The 22,235-nt window shown below is 42.8% G+C and overlaps 1 protein-coding gene across 1 annotated transcript; it reads right to left on the bottom strand.

Annotated features, from left to right (window-relative positions):
• Nucleotides 1–1,689: 1,689 nt before the first annotated feature.
• On the bottom strand, nucleotides 1,690–20,666 carry LOC122556487 (15-hydroxyprostaglandin dehydrogenase [NAD(+)]-like). The gene is made up of 7 exons (XM_043703173.2): nucleotides 20,510–20,666; nucleotides 14,747–14,870; nucleotides 12,458–12,564; nucleotides 11,619–11,715; nucleotides 4,980–5,056; nucleotides 2,321–2,469; nucleotides 1,690–1,917 (listed from the first exon to the last, which is right to left on the bottom strand). The coding sequence occupies exons 1-7, from the start codon at nucleotides 20,600–20,602 to the stop codon at nucleotides 1,773–1,775; spliced, it is 792 nt and encodes a 263-aa protein (XP_043559108.1). The 5' UTR covers nucleotides 20,603–20,666; the 3' UTR covers nucleotides 1,690–1,772.
• Between the last annotated feature and the right edge of the window lie 1,569 nt (nucleotides 20,667–22,235).

The following is a 22,235-nucleotide window of genomic DNA, read 5'->3' as shown; positions in this document are numbered from 1 at the left end:
GTGAAAATGTCAAATATCCGGAGGCATAGGTTTAAAAGGAGAGGGGGAAATTTTAAAGGAGGAGTGTGAGGCAAGTTCTTCATGCAGAGGATGGTCAATGCTTGGAATTTGTTGTCCCAGGAGGTGGTAGAAAAAGAGGCATTTGGACAGACACATGATCAGGTGGAGAATAGAGGGATATGAACCATATATAGGCAGATGGAATTCATTTAGAATGGTAACATGATCAGCACAGACATGGCAGACCAAAGGACCTGCTCCTGTGTTGCAAAGTTGGAAGTATTTTTGATTATGGACCAAGAAATTGTTTTAAAATCAAGAATTGCTGAAGGATCATTGCATGTTTTTAAAGCAAGCAATCCGACACTCATTGTCAGTTCTCTTTGCACAATTACTGGTTCAAACTATAGTTGAAGCATAGTTTACAGATGAACTGGAGCCATATGGCTCCAGATGGAGATTCAGCCTCTGTGACAATTCTATGGCTTTAAGAGGTCTATTGTGTCCCTTTATTTAATGAACAGAGATTGAAACAGAGATACTGAGTTGTCTGCTCCAAGCCAATAAAGGAAACAGCTCATGAGGCCTTTGGATATTTTTTAACGTTGGAACATTAGAGGCAGCATGAATGGGTGGAGTCAGGCTCCCTCAGTACCAGGGTTTTAGATTAGCTTTCAGAGTTGCTTGGGTCTTGAAGGTGCATGTGGAAGCTATTACTCCTCTCTCTCTGTCACAGATGAAAGCTGGAGTTCGCTTTCCTGCCAGAATTGAGACAATCTATTTTATTGAATTTGCCTTTTCAAGGGTGTGTTTATAGGATGTTATTATATTGGAACAGTTGTCGTTTAGTAGTTAATAATCTGTTATTCTGTTAAGTTTTCCAATACACTTAATTTATTCCAATTCTTCTTTGTTTTGTTTTTATTTTAACTACAGGGTAAGAGTGGAGTGTATTTTGCTTAAAGTGTAAATTTAATTTCATCTAGAACCAGCTGCTTACACTTGCCTTTAAATAAGAGGAAAGTTAGGGTCTAGGCTACCTCCTTATTATATTTGAAGGAGGTTTGGTATGGTTCATAACTTCCAACATGTAACTGATTCGTCTGTGGACGAGTAACCATTTATTGATAACAAAAGCCTTCTGCTGTCAATAATTGTGATTCATTCTCAGCTATGTGAACAGCTTGTAGCTGTGAACTCAGAGGGAGAAGACATCAGACATTCACCAGATCAGGTGGTCTCTCTGTTCTCTGCTGTAAAAGCCACTTTACATGTGAATAAAACTGGTTTACCTTCCCTTCAGTAGTTGAAAGTTGAGACTATTCTGAAACCTATATGTCTCCTGTAACATAAGAAACTGGACATGGATATCAGTATTGAAGAATCCAACAGACATTTATGCAACTAACTATTATGAACAATTGTCACTTTCCTCAGCTATTTAAGTAGCTGGGGCAGGTTAAGCCATTAGTTTACAAGATGTATGCTCTTCCATTGTATAGTGTGATGCTTCAAATGATCTGAGGTAAGATGGAGTATGATATCTTTGTACCTTCAGGTCTCATGTTATGATGCAACAATTATATCATCAGCACGCTTCTTAAATGCAGACTTACCAATGAGAACATAACACAGCCTTGACCAGTTCTGATTTATAACCAACAATTTAACCAAAAGGAGCAACACTAATTAAAATGTTAATCATTTAATATTTGACCAGGTTTAAATTTTCCATTGTTCTCAGTGACCTGTTGCTTAAATCCATTAGGTCCCTAAGTAGATTTTGGATTTTCTAGAAGAACTAACGCAGGTAGGTCTTCATACTCAAGCTTGCCGTTTTCCGATGCCTTCAGCAATGCCCCATTCCTGGTGTGATCCATGACGAGCTGCAAGAATCCCTCTGCAGTTTGTGAGGTCCTGGAAAAATCAGATGGTAATCCTGAACATTCATCTAATTAGTTTAAAATTAGAACTCAAATTTTCCCAGTGGATTAAGGTAGCACACCGCTGGACCTTCTACCCAATCTGGGAGGATCTAACCAGCAGGGTCGATAAAGGAGAAACAGCCAAATCATTGATTTCCTGTAAACATTCCAGGGTAGTTTGCATAAATGTTCTCACATCTTTCAGCAGAGTCATCAAATCAAACATGTAAATTCTCAGGATAATGCCGAAGATTCAAAAATCAACTGGTGTCACTTCATGGACACTACACCAGTTTCTTAGTAGATTGTCACTCAGCAAATACTCCATGTAGATGTTTGAACACGTTTTCATCCTATCGATTCCCACCCCACTTCCTGATTTGGTTCATACTCACGTCTGAACTCCAAATCTGGCAGCCATCTTCTTAAACCACTCCTTCTGATCCGGAGCCTTCACTGATTTCAGACCTGTCAGAAGTGGAGTGTCGACAAAACCAGGACACAGCACTTGTAATCGAACCCCATGCTTCTCAAGGCAGGTCAGCTAAAAGCAGAAATTTTGTAATGTCTCATACTTTCTGAGTTTTATAGAACTTTACACCTTCCTGACAGGAAGCTCTCAGATGCTAGTTTACATGGAGTTTCGTGATGAGGGCCCATCCTGACTGCAGCAGACTGGGGGAATCAGGAATCCGGTCCAAGTTCCTGAAAAGTGTTTGTGCTTTGTGTGAGGCTCACCTGAGAGGCAGCACAATTCAAACACACGTAGCAATTAGGGTCATCAAGACATTCAATCTGATTAGACCCGTCTCTCAATCCCCATACCCTGGGTTCATCTTTAGTTGGGGGTGTTAAATGTTTGGAGCAAGCCGAGGCCCACATAGCCCCACAGCCTTTTCACCATTAATCAGTTTGAGTTGTGTTGCCTCCCAACGTTATGACGACCTAATGGCTAGTGTCGATAAAGGAGAAGCAGCCAATGTTGTACATTTGGATTTCACTGAAAATTTAAAATGGGATCATGAGAAATATATTAAAAGGCTTTAACAATTGGTAGATGAACAGGAAGTAAATGTTTCACTTTAAGTTGATTGGTTGTGATAAGGCCACAATGATCAGTGATAGGGCCTCAGCTATTTGTAATCTGTGTTAATGAATTTGGCAAAGAGACAGAATTTTATATCTACATTTGGTAACCATTCAAAGTTGGACAAAAATGCCAGCTGTGAGGTGGTCACAAAGTGATTGTAACAATGCTTAAGCAGGTTAAATAATAGTCTGTACCAAGGTGATAGATGAATTATAAATTTGTAAGTCTGCAGTTGTTCACTTTGTTTGTATTATAGACATGCAGAGTATTTTAAAAGACATGAAATTTCAGAAGGTTGTTGTTCCAAGGGATTGGTACATATTCATATAAGGAAAACAATATTAGCACAGAGGTCCAGCAATCAATTAGGAAGGCAAAAGGCTTTTGACCTTGATTGCAGGGAGCTTAGAATATAGGGTTGAGGCAATCTCATTACAACTGAACAGAGAATTGATGAAACCATCGGAAATGCTGACCAGAAATATAATGACCAAGCCCTTCCCCAAAACCTAAGGAAATTTAAACATGAGGAAGCCATTTGATTAGGTGGGAGGGTTGCGGGAAAGGGACCTGCTACTTTCACAAGTCCCATCAACCAAACTACCAGTGAGAAAGATGATCAGTAGCTTTTTCTCTTGGAGGCCAATTGATACTCTTAAGTAATCATTTAATGATGTCATCCACCATCACTGGTAAATGGAAGTTTGATGAGGCTGCACAGCAAACCCTGGGGTTTTCAACAACCGATTGGCAGGGTAAAGGGGCAGGGGCCAGAGAGTAAGCCAGAGGTGACACATCGTTCACGTGAACAATGTGTTTGAAAGACCCTGCATCATGAAATGAGGTGCGGTATGCTGAAAGCCACTGCATATGCTCTTTCTTCCAACATCCTGCCAACCCCCACTCGACGAGTTGTATCTCATCTACACTTGCTTCTACCTAGGGATCCATCCTCCTTTACACCTAAATGTAGTATTGACAAGGGCCACCATTCCCTTAATTGATTGGAAGGCCTGACGCTGTTCAGAGGAGTGCCTAATTGTCAGGAAATTGTGTTGTGTCTCCAGGAGACAAGCAATGCCAGGCTCCTAACAATTCTCCTAGTGATAGCTGAGGCCCCTATGTGAAGTTCTCCTATCTGTAAAAGAAGGAAAGGTGGACTAATTCAACTTTGCAAAATTATAATGGGCTTGTCAGAATAGATATTGAGACTGTTTCTCATGGCTAATCGTTTTGGACTGAGATGAGTAGTGAGGAAGTTCACTCAAAGGGTAGTGAATCTTGAAGTTCTCTATCCCAGAAGATTACAATTCAGTTGTTGAATACATTTCAGGCTGAGATAGATTTTTGGTCCCTTACAATCACAGGATATGAGGATAAAGCCAGGAAATGATATTGAATCCCAAAACCAGTCACGATCACTGAAGCTACTATTTCATAAGTAAGAGCAGTCTGCCAATCAAACTGTTGGTACTTTTCCTGTACCACCTGTCACCACCTGGGAGCAACAGCTGGGATTACAAAGAAGAAAGGAACCATGGAATTTGAAACAAGCTAAGTCCTTGGTTAACAAAGGCCATTCTTGTAGATCACAATATGGTGCAGTAAGGTCAGAGTGGACATTGGTTTGCCAATGGTCTTTGTACCCTCCGTGTCCATGTATGGCATTTACCCACCCTGGATAGCCATGTGAGACTGTGGATGCTCAGTTAATGACTATATTCAAGGTCAATGTTGACAGATCTTTGGGCACTAAGGGAATCAGGGGTTATGGAGTTAGGATGAGAAAATTAAGTCAAGGTACTAACTGAGCTCTTATCTTAATGAGGAGCAGAGCAAGCTTGAGCGACCATGTGGCCTGTTACTTGCTCTACGGCTGCTGCTTGTTCTGAAATTCTTACACAGGATTAGTGCATTATTTATAAAGAAAACATTTACTCTTTGCAATATAACATAGCACTCACAGACAGTGATGTAGTGAATCCTACTACTCCATACTTTGAGGCTGCATAAACTGGTCCAAGGAAGAAAGGAATCAGACCTGTTCACCACAAAACAAGAAAGAGTTAGCATCAAACATGCCATCAACAGAAACTTGTGAATATGCAGAAATGCATAGAGTCATTCTGTCATAGAATCATACATCACGGAAACAGACCCTTTGGTCCAACCAGTTCATGCCAACTATAATCCCAAACTAAACTATTCCCACCTGCCTGCATTTGGCCCATATCCCTCCAACATTTCCTGTTCATATACTTCTTCAAACGTCTCTTAAACATTGTAGCTATACCCACAGCCACCACATCCTCTTAAAATTCATTCCACATGCAAACCACTGCAAAAAAATGTTCTCTCATGTCTTTTTTAAATCCTTCTCGTCTCAACTTAAAAATATGCCCCCTTGACTTGAAATACCCTACCCTAGGGAAAAGTCCAATCATCTGAGCTATACCCCCCATTATTTTATAAACCTCTGTAAGATCACCCTTCAACCATCTATGCTCCAGAGAAAAAAGTTCCAGCTTCTTATAACTCAAATGCCCCATTCCTGCGGCATCCTTGTAAATCTCTTCTGAACTCACTCCAGCTTAATGATATCCTTCCCAAAATAGGGCAACCAGAACTGGACACTCTGCTCCAGAAAAGGCATGGAGACAGGTCAATCAGTCCATCCAGTTCATGTCAACATTTACCCTTTACATGAACAGCTAGTGCCTGATCACAGTTACCAGCATTGTTTCCAAATTTCTTCCACCCTTTTCTCCATCTTTTCAATCTAAACGCCTCAACAAATAAACCTGAAAGAGAATTCCACATCAACAGATCTCAGTGAGAAAAAGTTGTTCCTGCTGAAGTTTTACAGCTTTATGAAATAGTATCTGTCACACTTCCTGATGATGAGTTCCATCTCTGACTACTGGACCTATTGCCGAAACTCATCATTACTTCCTCCAACCTTCTAAATAATTATTTGTACTTCCTTTTTTGAAACCATTTGCAAATTTCAACACATTTCCTCTGAACTTATATTTCTCTCAGTCTTGCTCACACTCAACAGAAGCAGGCCCTCAACCTTTCAAATGTCCAAATCCTCTTTCTGACACTGAAAAATTATGCATAGTTCCATAAGGGTGGCACGGTGGCACAGTGGTTAGCACTGCTGCCTCACAGCGCCAGAGACCCGGGTTCAATTCCTGCCTCAGGCGAATGACTGTGTGGAGTTTACACATTCTTCCCGTGTCTGCGTGGGTTTCCTCCCAGAGTCTAAAAAATGTGCAGGTTCGGTGAATTGGCCATGCTAAATTGCCCGTGGTGTTAGGGGAATGGGTCTGGGTGGGTTGCGCTTCGGCAGTTCGGTGTGGACTTGTTGGACCGAAGGGCCTGCTTCCACACTGTAAGCAATCTAATCTAAACTGTCATCTTCTTCAGAACTTCAATAAGAGTAGAAGGAGACTTAACAGCATATTGTCATGACCGAGCTGAAACTTCCACACCACTTCCACTCCCACTCCACTTCCACTCCCACTCCCTATATCCTTTGAATCCCTGATGGTTAAAGTCTGTCTAGCCTAGCCTTACATATATTCAAAGAAAGTGCAACCACAATCCTCTCATGGAAGAGAATTCCAAAGATTCAGGACTTAAATATTGAGTTCAATAATTTAAAAACTGAACACCTCCTTCCATGTCTCTTATCCATCCCAAACCCCAGATTCTGTCATCACATGAACTGCTTTCATAACCGCCAACCCATTTTCACTCAGTCATAGACCCAATTATCACTGATCTAGCTTCTTCCCAGGCTTACTATCAACCATCCCTTTGTCTGCCTACTTTTAGAGTCATAGAGATGTACAGCATGGAAACAGAACCTTTGGTCTAACCCGCCTATGCCGACGAGATATCCTAACCCAATCTAGTCCCACCTGCCAGCACCCGGCCCATATCCCTCCAAACCCTTCCTATTCATATATCCATCCAAATGCCTCTTAAATGTTGCAATTGTACCAGCCTCCACCACTTTCTCTGGCAGCTCATTCCATACATGTACAACCCTGTGTGTGAAAAAATTGCTCTGAAGATCTCTTTTATATCTTTCCCCTCTCACCCTAAACCTATGCCCTCCAGTTCTGGACTTTGCCTATTTATCCTATCCATGCCCCTCATAATTTTGTAAACCTCTATAAGGTCACCCCTCAGCCTCCGACATTCCAGGGAAAACATCCCCCAATCTGTTCAGCCTCTCCCTGTAGCTCAAATCCTCCAACCCTGGCAACATCCTTGTAAATCTTTTCTGAACCCTTTCAAGTTTCACAACATATTTCCGATAGGAAGAAGACCAGAATTGCACGCAATATTCCAACAGTGGCCTAACCAATGTCCTGTACAGCCGCAACATGACCTCCCAACTCCGGTACTCAATTTGTTTCTTTTCTCTCTGCCTGGGCTCCATCTCCACCTATCTACTCATTCCTCAGCCCCTCTGCCTCCTCCCCCCGCCTCACTGACTCCTGTCATCAACAAGATTGCCATTTTCTCTTAGATGCTGTCAGTTTTGAAGAAGGGTTTTCTCTCCACAGCTGCTGCCAGACCTGTTGAGTTTCTCCAACAGCTTTTTAAAAATTTTTATTCCAGAGTTGTATTGCGCAATGAGGATGAATTAATTAACAGGCTTCTTGTGCAGGATCCATCTTGTGGAAGAGTGACCATATTGATAAAATTCCTCATTAAGATGGAGATGAAGCAGTCAAATCCAAAACTAGTGTCCTAAATCTAAATGAGGGAATTACAAGGGTATGAATCAGCAAGGAGGGACTGAGCAATATTATTGCCTTTCTACTGATATGAAACACTTCTCAAGTGAAGCCTGATTTGTATCTGTCTTTTTAATATCATATAGAAGTTGAACTTTTAACTCCTCAGGCACCTTTTCCAGTCACTTATCTTAATTCAAATGCTTCCTTGAAAATTATGTTTGAATTCACTGTTCAAAATTACTTTCTGACCTTTGTTAAAAGGAACAAGTCACCTTCACAGAAGTGTGTGAAAATCAATTTTATCTCTACATTAAAAAGAATAGATGAAGGTTGTTCCAAAAAGCCACAAGTTTTGTTCATATGGTATAAACCTTTATCTTAATGGGAAAAGAGTGGGGAGAGAGACAAATCGTCCTGTTCTTCAAAAGAGCCAGTGTAAGCTGCTCTTTTATGATAGAAATGTACACCAATTTTGTTGTAACATTATATCACCTCAATGTATACATTCTGCCAATGTAAATTTTATGGAACTCCATTAGAATCTAACTTGAGCACTCTCACAATACAGATCATTAACAGGCAGAGCAGAGGAAGAATCTCCACAGTATTGCATCCCCACAGGAGTTGCCATTTAAAGCTGCTTAGTTTAAAATTTAAACAAGGGCTGTTGTGGTACAACGGTAGCATCCCCACCCCGAACTGATAGGCCCAGGTTCAAGTTCAACCTGTTTTAGAGTTGTGTGAAAACCTCTTTGAACAGGTTGATAAGGAAAACATCTAAAATAGAAACAAAAGTTAAGCAGTGAACTCAGTCATGATTAACTTCTCCATTGCAATGCTTCTATCAAGCAAAGACCACTTCAGAACCAATCAGCACATTCCTCATGTCCAGTATAAATGTAGATTTCCCTTTAGTTTGGCTTTTCTTGAGAATTGTTCTGATGAGTGTAAGACATCTTCAAACTCTCCCTGCAGCTGGCCACTGTCCCTGCCTGTTTCAAGAGGGCCAACATCATACCTGTGCCTAAGAAGGCTCATGCAGCATGTTTCAATGACTACTGCCTAGTGGCCCTAACCTTGGTGGTCATGAAGTGATTTGGAAGACTGGTCATGGCATTAATCAACTCCAGCCTCCTCACTGCTCTTGACCCACTCCAATTTGCCTATCGGATTAACAGATCCACGTCAGATGCCGTATCACTTGCCCTTCACTCCTCCCTAGAACATCTTGGCACCAAGAACAGCTACGTAAGAATCCTACTCATTGACTATAGTTCAGCCTTCAACACTATTATCCCCACGATACTGATTACTAGACATAGTGATCTCGGACTAAGCCCCACTCTCCTCAGTTTCCTGACCCAGAGGCCACAATCATTGAAGATTGGGGACAATATTTCATCCTCGCTAACACTCAACACTGGAACCCTCCAGAGGTGCATATTCAGCCCCCTACTGTATTCATTGCATACCCATAACTGCATTGCCAAATACCAGACTAATGCCATTTACAAGTTCACTGATGACACCACCGTAGTCGGTCGAATCTCAGATGGCAATGAAACAGACAGGAGGTGGAAGACCTGGAAGAATGGTGCACTGAGAACAGCCTAGCTCTCAGTGATGGCAAAACCAATGAACTCATTACTGACTTTCGACGGGACGTTACTCATGCCCCCCTACATATTAACAGCACAGACATGGATGCGTGGAGAGTGTCAAGCTCCTGGGAGTGGTCATCCACAACAAACTTTCTTGGACTGTTCATGTGGACACACTGGTTACAAAGGAGAAAGGGAGGACTGTAGATGCTGGAGATCAGAGCTTAAAAATGTGTTGCTAGAAAAGCGCAGCAGGTCAGGCAGCATCCAAGGAGAAGGAGAATCGACATTTCAGGCATGGGCTTATGCCCGAAATGTCGATTCTCCTTCTCCTTGTTTGCTGCCTGACCTGCTGCGTTTTTCCAGCATTTTTAAACACTGGTTACAAAGGCCCAAAAGTTCTCTTCTTCCTCAGACAGCTGAGAAAATTTGGCATGATGGCGAATACCCTTGTCAACTTTTATAGGTGCACCATCGAGAGCATTCTGTCTGGATGTATCACTATCTGGTATGGGAACTGTACCATTCAAGATTGGAGACGGTTACAGAGAGTGGTAAACTTGGCCCACACAATCACAAAGGCCAATCTCCCATCTATAGAATCCATCTACCAAACCCGTTGTCAAGGAAAGGCCGCCAGCATTCTCAAAGATCCATCCCACCCTGGCAATGCTTTTCTACAACCTCTACCATCGAGGAGAAGGTACAGAAGCCTGGACACACATACCAGCCTGTTTCAAAACAGTTTCTACCCTGCTGTTGTTAGAATACTGAATGGACTCACAAACTCTTAGCATTCACCTGTACCTGTGTTTTTGTTTTTGCCGCTATTTACCTATTATTTACTTATCTATGCGATTTAACTATGTGATCTGCCTGTATTGCTCACAAGACAAAGCTTTTCACTCGGTACGCATGACAATAAATTCAATTCAATTCAATTCAGTTCAATACAAAATGGGTTGTTTTTCAGCTATACTCTGTATTTATGTGCTACAAAAGGACTATTTGCATAAATACTTGTCAGGACACTGGAGATAGACCCCTCATCTTCTTTGAAACAGTAGCAATGGGAACCTTTACATTCCGGAAGGGGCAGGCATAGTCTTATTTTAATGTCTCAGCTAATGATAGCACAGCAGCATTCCCTTAGTACTAAGCTGAAATGTCAGTGTAAATTGTTGTGGCAAAGAGTTTGGGTCTTACCTTTAGGAAAGAGAAGGCTGAGGAATAAATGAGGGGTTTATAATAGACATCAAAATATAAGAGATTTCAAAAGAATGTTTTGACTTGCGTTACAATCCAAAACTAGAGGTAAACTATGCTGGATAAGGCTGAAGGTAACAGGAACTAATAGGTGGCTTTACAATGGGCTGTTATGTGAATGTAATTATGCTTAGAAATTCAGGTCTGCTAAGAGCTAAGATTAAAGGAAATTAGTAACTACTGTCTCCACCAAATAAAGATGAGACACTCATTATTCCAAATAAGTCATACACTTTGCACAGAGACCTGTGTATAAAGTAGTCCAGAAAATTCTTGATTTCCAGCAGGATTTCAGAGAATAACTGCAGGACATACCCTATGTCAGGAAGCAAGGTGAAGATATTGAGAAGTGTTCCAGACTGGCCAGCTGCCAACTCTCCCAGGTAATAACATTTGGGATTAGTTACAGAAGCCAGGGTACTGAAAGACAATGAATGTGATTCTAGTAGTTAAAAGTATCTGTTATTCATATACAAACTCTGCTGTAAGTGTCTCTGTTGTATCTTCGTCTATGCATATACTATTGTCTCTCCAAGGTGGCCAAAATCTGTAGTGTCTGAGGTGTCACATGCTGGAAAGTAAGACTAGTAGATTCAGTATTTTTTTTGCAGTAGAGACTCAACGTGCCAAAGAGCCACTCTGGTTCCGTGTGGTTCTTATTAAACAGTCACTAACAAATTCAGTGAGGAACTCAGGAAAATCCAGAGATGATTAGAATGTAATCACCTTGTGATTGCCACAGAATGGGTTGAGGTGAATGACACTTGAAGGGAAGTTAAAGAAGTTGAATGATGTTGTGAGTTGAATCAGATGACCGGCAGCTTGTGTGGAGATAAATATCTTTTCCTTTGCTGTATATTACATGTAAAATTAGTTTTCCCTGAAAACATAATTTGTCCCTTATGGATGTTTTCCAGAATCCTCAGGCAACACTTAGAATATTCATTGATAAGCTATTGTTACTTTGCTGACTTACCTGCCATGGAAGCAATATTAACAATCACTCCTCCTTTTCCTCCAGTCTCTTTACTCATGTGCTGTATTCCCAGAAAGGTTCCTTTAATTACACTGACCTGCAATACAAGCATCATAGGAATCACCAGGCAGCAGGCCCATTCAGATAATATTAAAATACTGATATGTACAGATAGTAGCAAGTGTAGAGATACATGTAGATAACAAGCTATATTCAAGTTCACCCAGCAACAGTACATTCAAGCATTAGCAGACCACAAACATTCAGGGTAGTAGTAGAATCATGAACAGTAAAATACTGGGAAGATTAGATTCCCTACAGTGTGGAAACAGGTCCTTTGGCCCAACAAGTCCACACCGACCCTCTGAAGAATAACCCACCTACCTCTGACTAATGCACCTAACAACTATGGACAATTTAGCATGGTCAATTCACCTGACCTGCACATCTTTGGATTGTGGGAGAAACCCATGCAGACATGGAGAGAATGTGCAAACTCCACACAGACAGTCACCCATGGCTAGAATTGAACCTGGGACCCTGGCACTATGAGGCAGTAGTGCTAACCACTGGGCATCCATGCTAACTTGTGGAATAGGCAGTCTGATAAACAGGATGGACAAACTAGAGGTCAGCAAACTGGTTAGTAGAATGAGCCAATTGATCTATTGCAATCAGAAGAGTTAAGGGTATTATTAAAACCATTCTTTGCTAAGTCTTACATTGGTTAACAGAATGAAAGTATAAAAACATTCATCTCCAAACTCAACCACATCCCAGTTAATTAATGAGCTCACATGAAACCCAATTAACATAATCAATAGACTATTGGCACATACCAGATTTACACTGAGACACTTCTCCCAGTTTTCCCGATCAGAGATCCCTGCATTGTTACATACTATGTCCAATCTCTGAAACTTTTCAAGAGTTTTGCCAAAACAATCTGGAAAAAACAATGAATGGAGTTGATTAGCAAAGTTTCCAAAGTCTCCAACCAAACATACCAACACTAAATACTTGCCTCAGAATGACTCATTCAGTTACGGAGTCAGAGTCATATAGCGAAGACCAGGGCACTACGGGACAATTTAGCACGGCCAACCCACCCTAACCTGCACATCCCTGGACACTATGGGACAATTTAGCACGGCCAACCCACCCTAACCTGCACATCTCTGTCCCCCTCTCTCTGTCCCCCCTCTCTCTGTCCCCCCTCTCTCTGTCCCCCCTCTCTCTGTCCCCCCTCTCTCCCACCAGGAGAATACTGAGCAACAAATACCAACTATGCTAATTCTATTTACCTGCACTTGGTTCATAACCTACTTTGCCCTGGCATTTCAAGTGCTTATTTAGGTGTTTCTTAAATGTTGCAAGACTACCTGCAAGGCTACCAGACGGCCTATTCCTGCTCCTAGTTATAGAGTCATAGAGATGTACAGCATGGAAACAAAACCTTCAGTCCAACTTGTCCATGCCGACCAGACATCCCAACCCAATCTAGTCCCACCTGCCAGCATCTGGCCCATATCCCTCCAAACTCTTCCTATTTATACCCATCCAGATGCCTTTTAAATGTTGCAATTGTACCAGCCTCCACCACTTCCTCTGGCAGCTCATTCCATACATGCACCACCCTCTGTGTGAAAAAGTTGCCCCTTAGGTCTCTTTTAAATCTTTGCCCTCTCACCCTAAACCTATGCCCTCTAGTTCTGGACTCCCCCACTCCAGGGAAAAGACTTTATCCTACCAATGCCCCTCATGATTTTATAAACCTCAGCCTCCGATGCTCCAGGGAAAATAGTCCCAGCCTATTCAACCTCTCCCTATAGCTCAAATCCTCCAACCCTGGCAACATCCTTGTAAATCTTTTCTTCTTATGTAGTCCTTATGTTCTGTCTCCATCAGCCTCAGTTAGTGCATTTCATATTTCCACTATCCTCTGAGTGGAAGACATGTTCCGCAGATCTTCTCTAAACCATTCACCAGTCACTTTAAACTTGTGCACTCTGATCTTCGATGTATCTGCCACGTGGAAGATATTTTCACGATCACCCCTATCTCTGCCTCCCATAGTTTTTATACCTTAATCAGATCACTCCTCCACTTCCTCTGCTGCAGGGAAAATAACCCCATCTATCTAATCTCCATTTATAACTGAGATTTTCCAGTTGTCAGATGTTTCATTATCGAGGATGATCTATACATGCAAACAATCGAGTGAATTTTCCTGATCATTGCCCTGGGAAATATGGTTGGCCAAGACCTAAATGGAACCTTTTCACCAAACCCTCTTGATATTGAACCAGACTTTTTGGAGACTGTCACAGGAAACCCTTCTATTGGCGGTGTGTGAAATGGGAGGAATGCTCCCAGTATGCTTCCCGTTTCCCACAATCAACAACCATCAAAATCCTGAAATAAAAGCAACTTGTAGATTTGCAAAAAGCACCTTCCCTCCTCCATATATACACCTGGAAGATGGGTAATGGTGTGCAACATCAAACCATTGGAGAACATCCCTGCTTCCTCGCAAGAGGCAACAGGCCGTAGTCTTATGGCCAGAAATGGAAAGACTGTGAGAACTATCAGCAGGAGAACTGAGACCATAAGCTAGAACATGTACCTACTCCTGGGACACTAAACCAGGACCATCTAAACCAAGACCTACAGAAGGAGCATGTACCAAGACCACAAGAGTCTAAACAAGGAACACTTGGACTGAGATCCTTCACCAGGAACACTGAGACACTGAGACCCTGAGACCCAGGAACACAGAAAAGCTGACCCGTATCAATTGGTGCCTAAGCACAGACTGAGAATTGAATTCTGGAATCTATGCTGTCAATGAAATATCCCATTCCTGGCTGAATATTTACCCCCTGCTCTGAAGGAACAGTTTTTAAGTGTAAACGTATCCTCATTCTCTTCTCTCTCAGTAAATGGAAGGTGTTGTACTGATTATATTTAATCGTATATAAGCTTACTAATGCCAATAATGTAACTCCCATTCACACTCACTCCAGCTGACTGTTACACCCACAGGTTGCAGCAAAGTGACTGTTTAGAAACCAGTCAGATTGAACAAGTCAGTGGCATGTTGCTAAAATTAGTGTTTTAATTGGTACCTTTCAACTGATTCTCAGACGTTACATCACATGGAAGGAACAAAATATTCTCCGCTCCATAGACCTGTTCAAAGGCAGCTTTGGTAGCCTCCCCTGTAGGTACATTGATATCCAACAGACTCACCTAAAGGAGGCAAAAAATGGTTCAGTCCCAAAGGATCCTAAAGCAAACATACAGGTTGGTCAATATAGGTAAAAACAATAACTGCAGATGCTGGAAACCAGATTCTAGATTAAAGTGGTGCTGGAAAAGCACAGCAGTTCAGGCAGCATCCGAGGAGCAGGAAAATCGATGTTTTGGGCAAAAGCCCCGTGTCTGAGGGGAGCTTAGGTCAGTCAATGGCCCATTTCAAACTCTAATTCCAACTCTGACCAGACAAATGAAACCTGCAAGGCGAAAGCGAGGACTGCAGATGCTGGAAACCAGAGTTTAGGTTAGAGTGGTGCTGGAAAAGCACAGCAGGTCAGACAGCATCCGAGGGGCAGGAAACCTACACCCCAAACTTCTTCTGATTTTTCTCAGTGAACTTCTGATCCTTCAGCACTGATTTGGTGCAGTGTTCCCCGGAGGATATATGCAGAGATTCCCCCTTTCTAGGGCATGAGCTGCTGGATTAAAATGAGTAAAAAAAGAGTTCTGATGATCCAAAGCCTCTTTCAAAACCAACCGTGGATGAAGAAGGTATTGTAGTTGTAACATCATTGTGTTAGTAACTCAAAGGCGCAGCTAAATGCTTAAGGGATGTGTGTTCAAATCACACCAAGGCAGCTAGTGGTGTTTTCAAGCTGAGAGGTGAACTGAGGAGGTGTAAAGGATTCTGAGGGGCATGAACATGGTGAATGTCAAAGGATCAATAACAATTTGGCATAATTTTAAGGTGAAAGGCAGAAGGTTTAAACAGGATTTCAGGAAAGTGTTTTTCACCCAGAGGATGTCAGAGGCCTAGAATGCACTACATGGAGGGTGTCTGATGTGAGAAACCTCACAGTTTTAACAAGTACTTGAATGAGCATTTGAAAGTATATAACATTCAAGTGGGCCAAGTGCTGGAAAGTTGGGCAAGTGTAGATTTAGAGTAGTTTTTATCAGGGTAGAACAGATGGGCTGAAGGGCCTCTTCTGTACTGTGTGAAGCTAAGATTTTGTCATGGGAAAGTAAGTGGGTAATGTATAAGTGAGTGATCATGGGGAAGGTTGGGCAAAATGCAGGTTCAGATGTAGGGTGGCAGCAAGGTAGATGGGTCAGGGGTTGGGGTTCTGATGAAGAGTCCTACCTGAAACGTCAACTTTCCTGCTCCTCTGAGGCTGCTTGACCTATTGTACTTTTTCCAGCTCCACACTTTATCGACTCGGGTGGTATCAGAAACCACGTCAGGTGATGGTATTGAGTCAGGTTTGGAAATGTGGGGGAGGTGTTGGGTGAGGAGCCAAGAAGCTCAGTGATTAGATTAGATTCCCTACAGTGAGGAAACAGGCCCTTCAGCCCAACAAGCCCACCCAGACTCATTTCCCTCTAACTAATGAACCTCACACTATGGGCAATTTAGAATGGCCAATGCACCTGACCTGCACATCTTTGGATTGTGGGAGGAAACCGGAGCACCCAGCACAGACATGGGAAGAATGTGCAAACTCCATACAGACAGTCGCCCGAGGCTGGAATCGATCCTGGGTCCCTGGCGCTGTGAGGCAGCAGTGCTAATCACTGAGCCACCATGCCGCCCTGTGGGAGGGAATGAGTTGGAAAGTGAGGTTGGAACTGGTCATTTGGAGGGAGTCAGGTGAGGTAGAGGTTGTGTCAATGTGCCAGAGGGGGTTACTCAGGTCATGTTGGGGGTGGGGATGTTAGGCTAATAGTCAGGTGCTGAGGGAGAGGTTGGTAGGTTGGCCAATAGGAATGATTGGGGTTCAGTTGTATTGTTCTCTTGGAGTTTTAAAACTTTGCTGTCTAACACTTCCTGGGTAACTGTCCAGATTTCTAAGCTGGCATCATCCAAAGTCTCTGACTCCAGATCGAAATCATTTGTGTCTGTGGGTATCACTGGCTGGGCTAGCATTATTGCCCATCCCTACTTGCCCTTGAGAAGGTCATGGTGAGCTGCCATCTTCAGTTGACATATTCTGATTATGACCATTTAAAAATTCCCTAATATAAAATGTACTTTAAATAATCTACTTTACAATTATTATTTATATATCTCAGATATTAACTGAAGAATTCAGAAATCTTTAATGTTGCTACTTAATTTTAACTAGATCCCCTTAGAACTGATTAAGTAACTGAACACTGATATAATTATATGCTAAATTCTAAAAATAATCTCAACTTTTAAGCAAATGTTTTTTGTTCTTAAAATATATAGACACATTATTGTCACTGTGCATCAGTGGTGAGGGGATGAATATTTACAGATGTGGTGCCAACCAAGAGGCTGGCTTATCCTGGATCTTGTCAGCATCTTGCATATTGTTGGAGCTACACTCGTTGAGGCAAGTGGGAAGTATTTGATCACACTCCTGACTCAGGCCCTCTAGATTATGGGAGAGGTGACTAATTTACCAAAGGACTCTTCTGACCTGTACTTGTAGGCACATTAGTTATATGGTTAGTCCAGTTCAGTTTCTGGTTACTGACAACCTCCCCTACAACAACCTCAGGATGTTGACAGTGGGCAGTTTCAGTAATGGTACTGTGGTGTAAAATTATGTCCCAATACATGTGTGAATCATAATGTAACACATGTATTGGGCCAAGCAGTGGAATGTGGTGAAACGGTTAAAAATTATGTCCCAATACATGTGTGAATCTAACCAGAATGGAGGTGTTGCTTAGTCCCGTGTGAATCTTATTACACACCTCCCCGTGTGAATCTTCTTATCTGTATGTAACCAGAATGGAATGTGTTTTTTAGCCTTGCTCTGCTGTTCACATGAATGTTTATATCTGGAAAAGAGTATATCAGCTGGAAAAGTCTCCAGTTCGGTGAGTCTGCTCCGGGGTTACGTTTAACCGCCGAGCGTGGGTTGTTGGCAACCGCTCTACGAGAACTGACGGCTCCCAGTTCCGGTAACATGTAGAGTGAGTATAAGCCAGACCCGTTGTAAGTATGAGACCTGGTTGTGGCGACGCTGCGGGGAATAAAATGCTCATATTCTAGCAGACTCACCTCTTGGTCGTTTGTTCTGTGTCAGACTACTCTCCTACGGACCTGACCTTGATAATTTTTTAAAACAGGTACTCACATTGAATGTCAAGGAGTGAGGATCAAATTCTCTCTTGCTCATGATGGTCATTGCTTGATACTTGTGTTACACAAATGTTACTTCCACTCATCAGTCCAAGCCTGGATGGTATTCAGGTCTTGCTGCATTTGGACACAGGATGGAATCTGGATGGAGGCCTTCAATATCCACTACCAAGAGGGACTCAGCAGCCTGACTACTGACTGAGTTGGTCAAGTGCTAAAGTATATAATAGCTACCGTAAGTCAACGGCAATTGTAAGGGAATCAACAAGAGAGGAAATCATACTTGGCCTCAACCTCACCAATCAGACATGATCTAACAGAATGGCAGAACAGACACAATGGGCTGAATGGCCTATTTTTACTCCTATGTCTTATGGTCAACCTGCAGACAACAAGACTTTACTGCATATACTATCTACAAGATACACTGTTTAAATTTAGCAAAGCTCCACAAACAGTACCTTCCAAACCCATGATCATTTCCATCTCAAAGGACAAGGGAAAAACACATGGGAACACCACCACCTTGGAGTTCTCTTCCAAGTCACTCACCATCCTGATTTGAAAATACATTGCTGTGCATTCACTGTTACATCATGCAACTCCCTCCCCAACAGTACAGTGGGTCTAGCTACAGCACATGGACTGCAGTGACTCAAGAAGGCAGCTCACCACCACCTTCTCAAGGGCACTAGGGACAAGCAATAAATTCTGGCACAGCCCACGTCTTAAAAGTGAATAAAAACCAGGTCATTGAAGCAGCTGAAGACACCATCCCAAGGAACTCTTGCTGTTATGATGACTAACGAAAATGAATTTTAAAAAGTTATCAATATGCTTAGACAAAAACACAAATTGGTGGAGAAACTCTGCATGTCTGGCAGCACTACGGAGAGAAAGCAGAATAAATGATTTGAGTATGGTGATTGTTCTTCAGAACTGATGGTAGCTAACAAATGGTGGTATACATGCTGAAGACAGGGGATGGTAGTTGGAGTAAGGGAGTAAGCATTAGGTGGAGATGGAGCCAAGTCAGAGAGAAAGACAGTGAGGCAAATAAAGGATAGATCATGGTATGCCAGAAAGAAGAGTTGCTAATGTAGACCATAAGTAAGTGAAAATGGGTTAGCTGTATCAATATGATGACAGGACCTGGGATGTGGGGGTGGGTAAAGACATGGACGACGATGTTCAAACCCTAAAGTTACTGAACTCAGTTTTGAGTTTGGAAGTCTGCAGGCTCCCCAAGGGGAAAAATGACACGCTATTCTTCCAGTTAGCACTGAACTTCACTGGAACACTGCAGCAAGCAAAAGACAGAGATGTTGGTGAGGGAACCGGTGCTGTATTAAAGTGGCAGGAGGGCAAGACCTATACAGTGAATGGTAAGGCCCTGGGGAGTGTTACCAAACAAAGGAACTGAGAGGTGCAGGCACATAGTTCCTTGAAAGTTGATTAGTGGGTAGATAGGGTGATGAAGAAAGCATGTGCCAAGCTTGCCTTCAGTGGTCAGAACATTGAGTATAGGATTGGGATGTCATGGTGCAGCTGTAAAGGACATGGTGCAGCTGTAAAGGACATGGTGCAGCTGTTCTGGACTCCCTGCTATAGGAAAATCTTGTTAAACTTCAAAGGATGCTGAAAAGATGTACAAGGATGTAGCCAGGGTTGGAAGGTTAGAGCTATAGGGACAGATTGAATAGTCTGGGGCTTTTTTCCCTGGAGCATTGGACATTGAGGGCTGACCTTTTAGAGGTTTGTAAAATCATGAGGGGCAGGGTGGGGCAATCCAAAACTAGAGGGCATAGGTTTAAGGTGAGAGGGGAAATATTTAAAAGGGACAGCGGTAGAATTTTTTCATGCAGAGGGTGGTGCATGTATGCAATGAGCTGCCAGAGGAAGTGGTGGAGTCCGATACAATTACAATATTTAAAAGACATCCAGATGAATGTGAAGGTTTAGAAGGATATGGGCCGAATGCTGGCAAAAGGGACTAGGTCAGATTGAGATGTCTGATGTACCTGGACTAGTTGGACGAAACATTCTGTTTAAGTGCTGCGTGTCTCTATAACCGGAAGCTCACGGTCATTTTTGTTGACAGAATGTAGGTATTGTGCAAAGCGGTTACCCAATCTGCGCTCATCTCCCCAGTGTAGAGGAGACCACATTGTGATCCGTGAATACAGTAGACTAGATAAAGAGCACTTAAAGCTGCTCCTGGAACTTGTGCCTGGACAGCCAGAAAGTGAGGAAGGAGGAGGTAGATGGGCAGGTGTTACACCTTCTGTCGTTGCATACTTGCCCGCAGGTAATTCCTGTAAATTGCTGGAATATGGTTTTCCCTGCAGTTAAGTTCCAATTTAAAACTCATTATTCAACCTAGCTTTTACGTACCGCTTGTTCCAGATCAATCAAGTTAACACAAACAGCTGCATTTCTGAACACACTGCGCGGGCAATTGTCACCTTTCTTTGCACGGGGAAATTGACAGGAATGATTCCACCAGAATTGTTACCTTAGCGCCGTTCTTCAGGAGGATTTCAGCAATTGCTTTCCCGATGCCTTGGGCAGCGCCAGTCACCAGCGCAACTTTCCCCTGGAGCTCCATCGTAGCACTGACGGTGGATTTAAGCCTTTTGCTCCGAGACTTAATGAAGAGTTTGCGGTTAACTTGTCATGAGTAAATATTTGCATGAGCAGCTCATATCCACCTATACAGAGAGAGAGACAGGAAGATTGCCGCCCATCCTCCTGATATGATCAGTTTCCTCCCCATTTCTTCTTGTTTTTGCACCAAACTGAAATTCCGTCACCCTCCCACTTCCCCCCACCCTCACATTTCTAATTCCACATGACCAGTTTCCACACTATGGATTGGAATATTTCCTCAGCCTTTAAACCAAGCAGCGTTTGATCGGGGAAAGGGCTGTCATACCTGAGTTCACTCTGCCTTTACCCCTTGCCCTGTACCCAGACAGGGAGATGTCATAACAAGATCCATTGCCTTCACTTTGAAGAACTGAGGAACGTGGATTTGGGAGAAGGATGGTGGGGATCTGTAATTCACTTCCTGTGAGGATAGTTAAGTCAGGAAACCTCACAATCTTTAAAAAGTACTTGGAATGAACACGTAATATTATAGCATTGTCCAAGTGCTGGAAAATGGGACTGGTGTAGATTCAGAGTAGTTTATAGCTGTAGACTGGGAGGGCCAAATGGCCTCTTCTGCGCTGTACTCTAAGGGTCAGAGCAGGGTTGTGGTTTCAATTTTTTCTCTGAGGTTGCTGGAGGTGACTGGGGGTGAGAGAGGCAGAACCTGTCCCCACACAGGGATGTGCACTGACTGAGACATAACCCAGGAGGCTGCATACCAAGAATTGAAAAGGGACATGGATGATGTTTCTTTACTGGCCAACAATGGGCTGAATGGCCTCCTAGTGCCACAGATCTTTCTACACGCAATCCTGCTATTCATCCACACTCAGTAACTGCAGTGCCTGCATTCACCCCTCCCCCGTCCCAAGTATCAGAGAGCAAGTGTGTCCACATTGACTGTGTTGAAGCTATTTTCTGCCTTGTAAAATATAAGGAAGGGTTGCTGGAGATTAATCATGTCCTTTAACTTGGTTCAACCAGTTTGGTAGTTTTGCTTGTCAGATGTGACATGCAGGCAGATGACTGGGCCAATTCCATCAAGATTCCCCAGGTTATTATAATTTGGAGATGCCGGTGTTGGACTGGTGTACAAAGTTAAAAATCACACAACACCAGGTTATAGTCCAACAGGTTTAATTGGAAGCTAGTGTATAATTGGAAGCTAGTGTGCTTCCAATTATAGTTACTGTGGTAATCAGAGATCCATGTTTATGTCATAACCTAAAGACGTGACACTCCCAGTGCAAGAGTTCAGTACTGAGGGAGTACTGTCAGAGAGTTAGTATTTGAGGGAGCACTGTAAGAGGGTCAGTACTGCTGGAGTGCTACACTGTCAGAAGGTCAGTACTGAGGGAGTGCTGCTCTGTCAGTGGGTCAGTACTGAGGGACTGCTACACTGTCAGAAGGTCAGTACTGAGGGAGTGCTACATTGTCAGAGAATCAGTACTGAGGGAGTGCTGCATTGTCAGAGGGTCAGTACTCAGGGAATGCTGCACTGTCAGAGGGTCAGAACTGAGGGAGTGCTGCATTGTCAGAGAGTCAGTACTCAGGGAATGCTGCACTGTCAGAGGGTCAGTACTGAGAGA

The sequence above is a fragment of the Chiloscyllium plagiosum genome, unplaced genomic scaffold, assembly GCF_037043375.1.
Source record: "Chiloscyllium plagiosum isolate Xiang-an unplaced genomic scaffold, Cpla_swu_hap1 HiC_scaffold_16, whole genome shotgun sequence".
NCBI lineage: Eukaryota > Metazoa > Chordata > Chondrichthyes > Orectolobiformes > Hemiscylliidae > Chiloscyllium > Chiloscyllium plagiosum.
This window is presented reverse-complemented; position numbering and strand designations above follow the sequence as displayed.

Coding starts and splice junctions, on each gene's coding strand:
- LOC122556487 (XM_043703173.2), bottom strand. CDS start 20,602: ATGGAGCTCCAGGGGAAAGTTGCGCTGGTGACTGGCGCTGCCCAAGGC. Junction 14,871..20,509: donor TCCTGAAGAACGGCGCTAAG/GTAACAATTCTG, acceptor TGCCTCCTTTAG/GTGAGTCTGTTGGATATCAA. Junction 2,470..4,979: donor GATTCACTACATCACTGTCT/GTGAGTGCTATG, acceptor TTCTGCTTTTAG/CTGACCTGCCTTGAGAAGCA.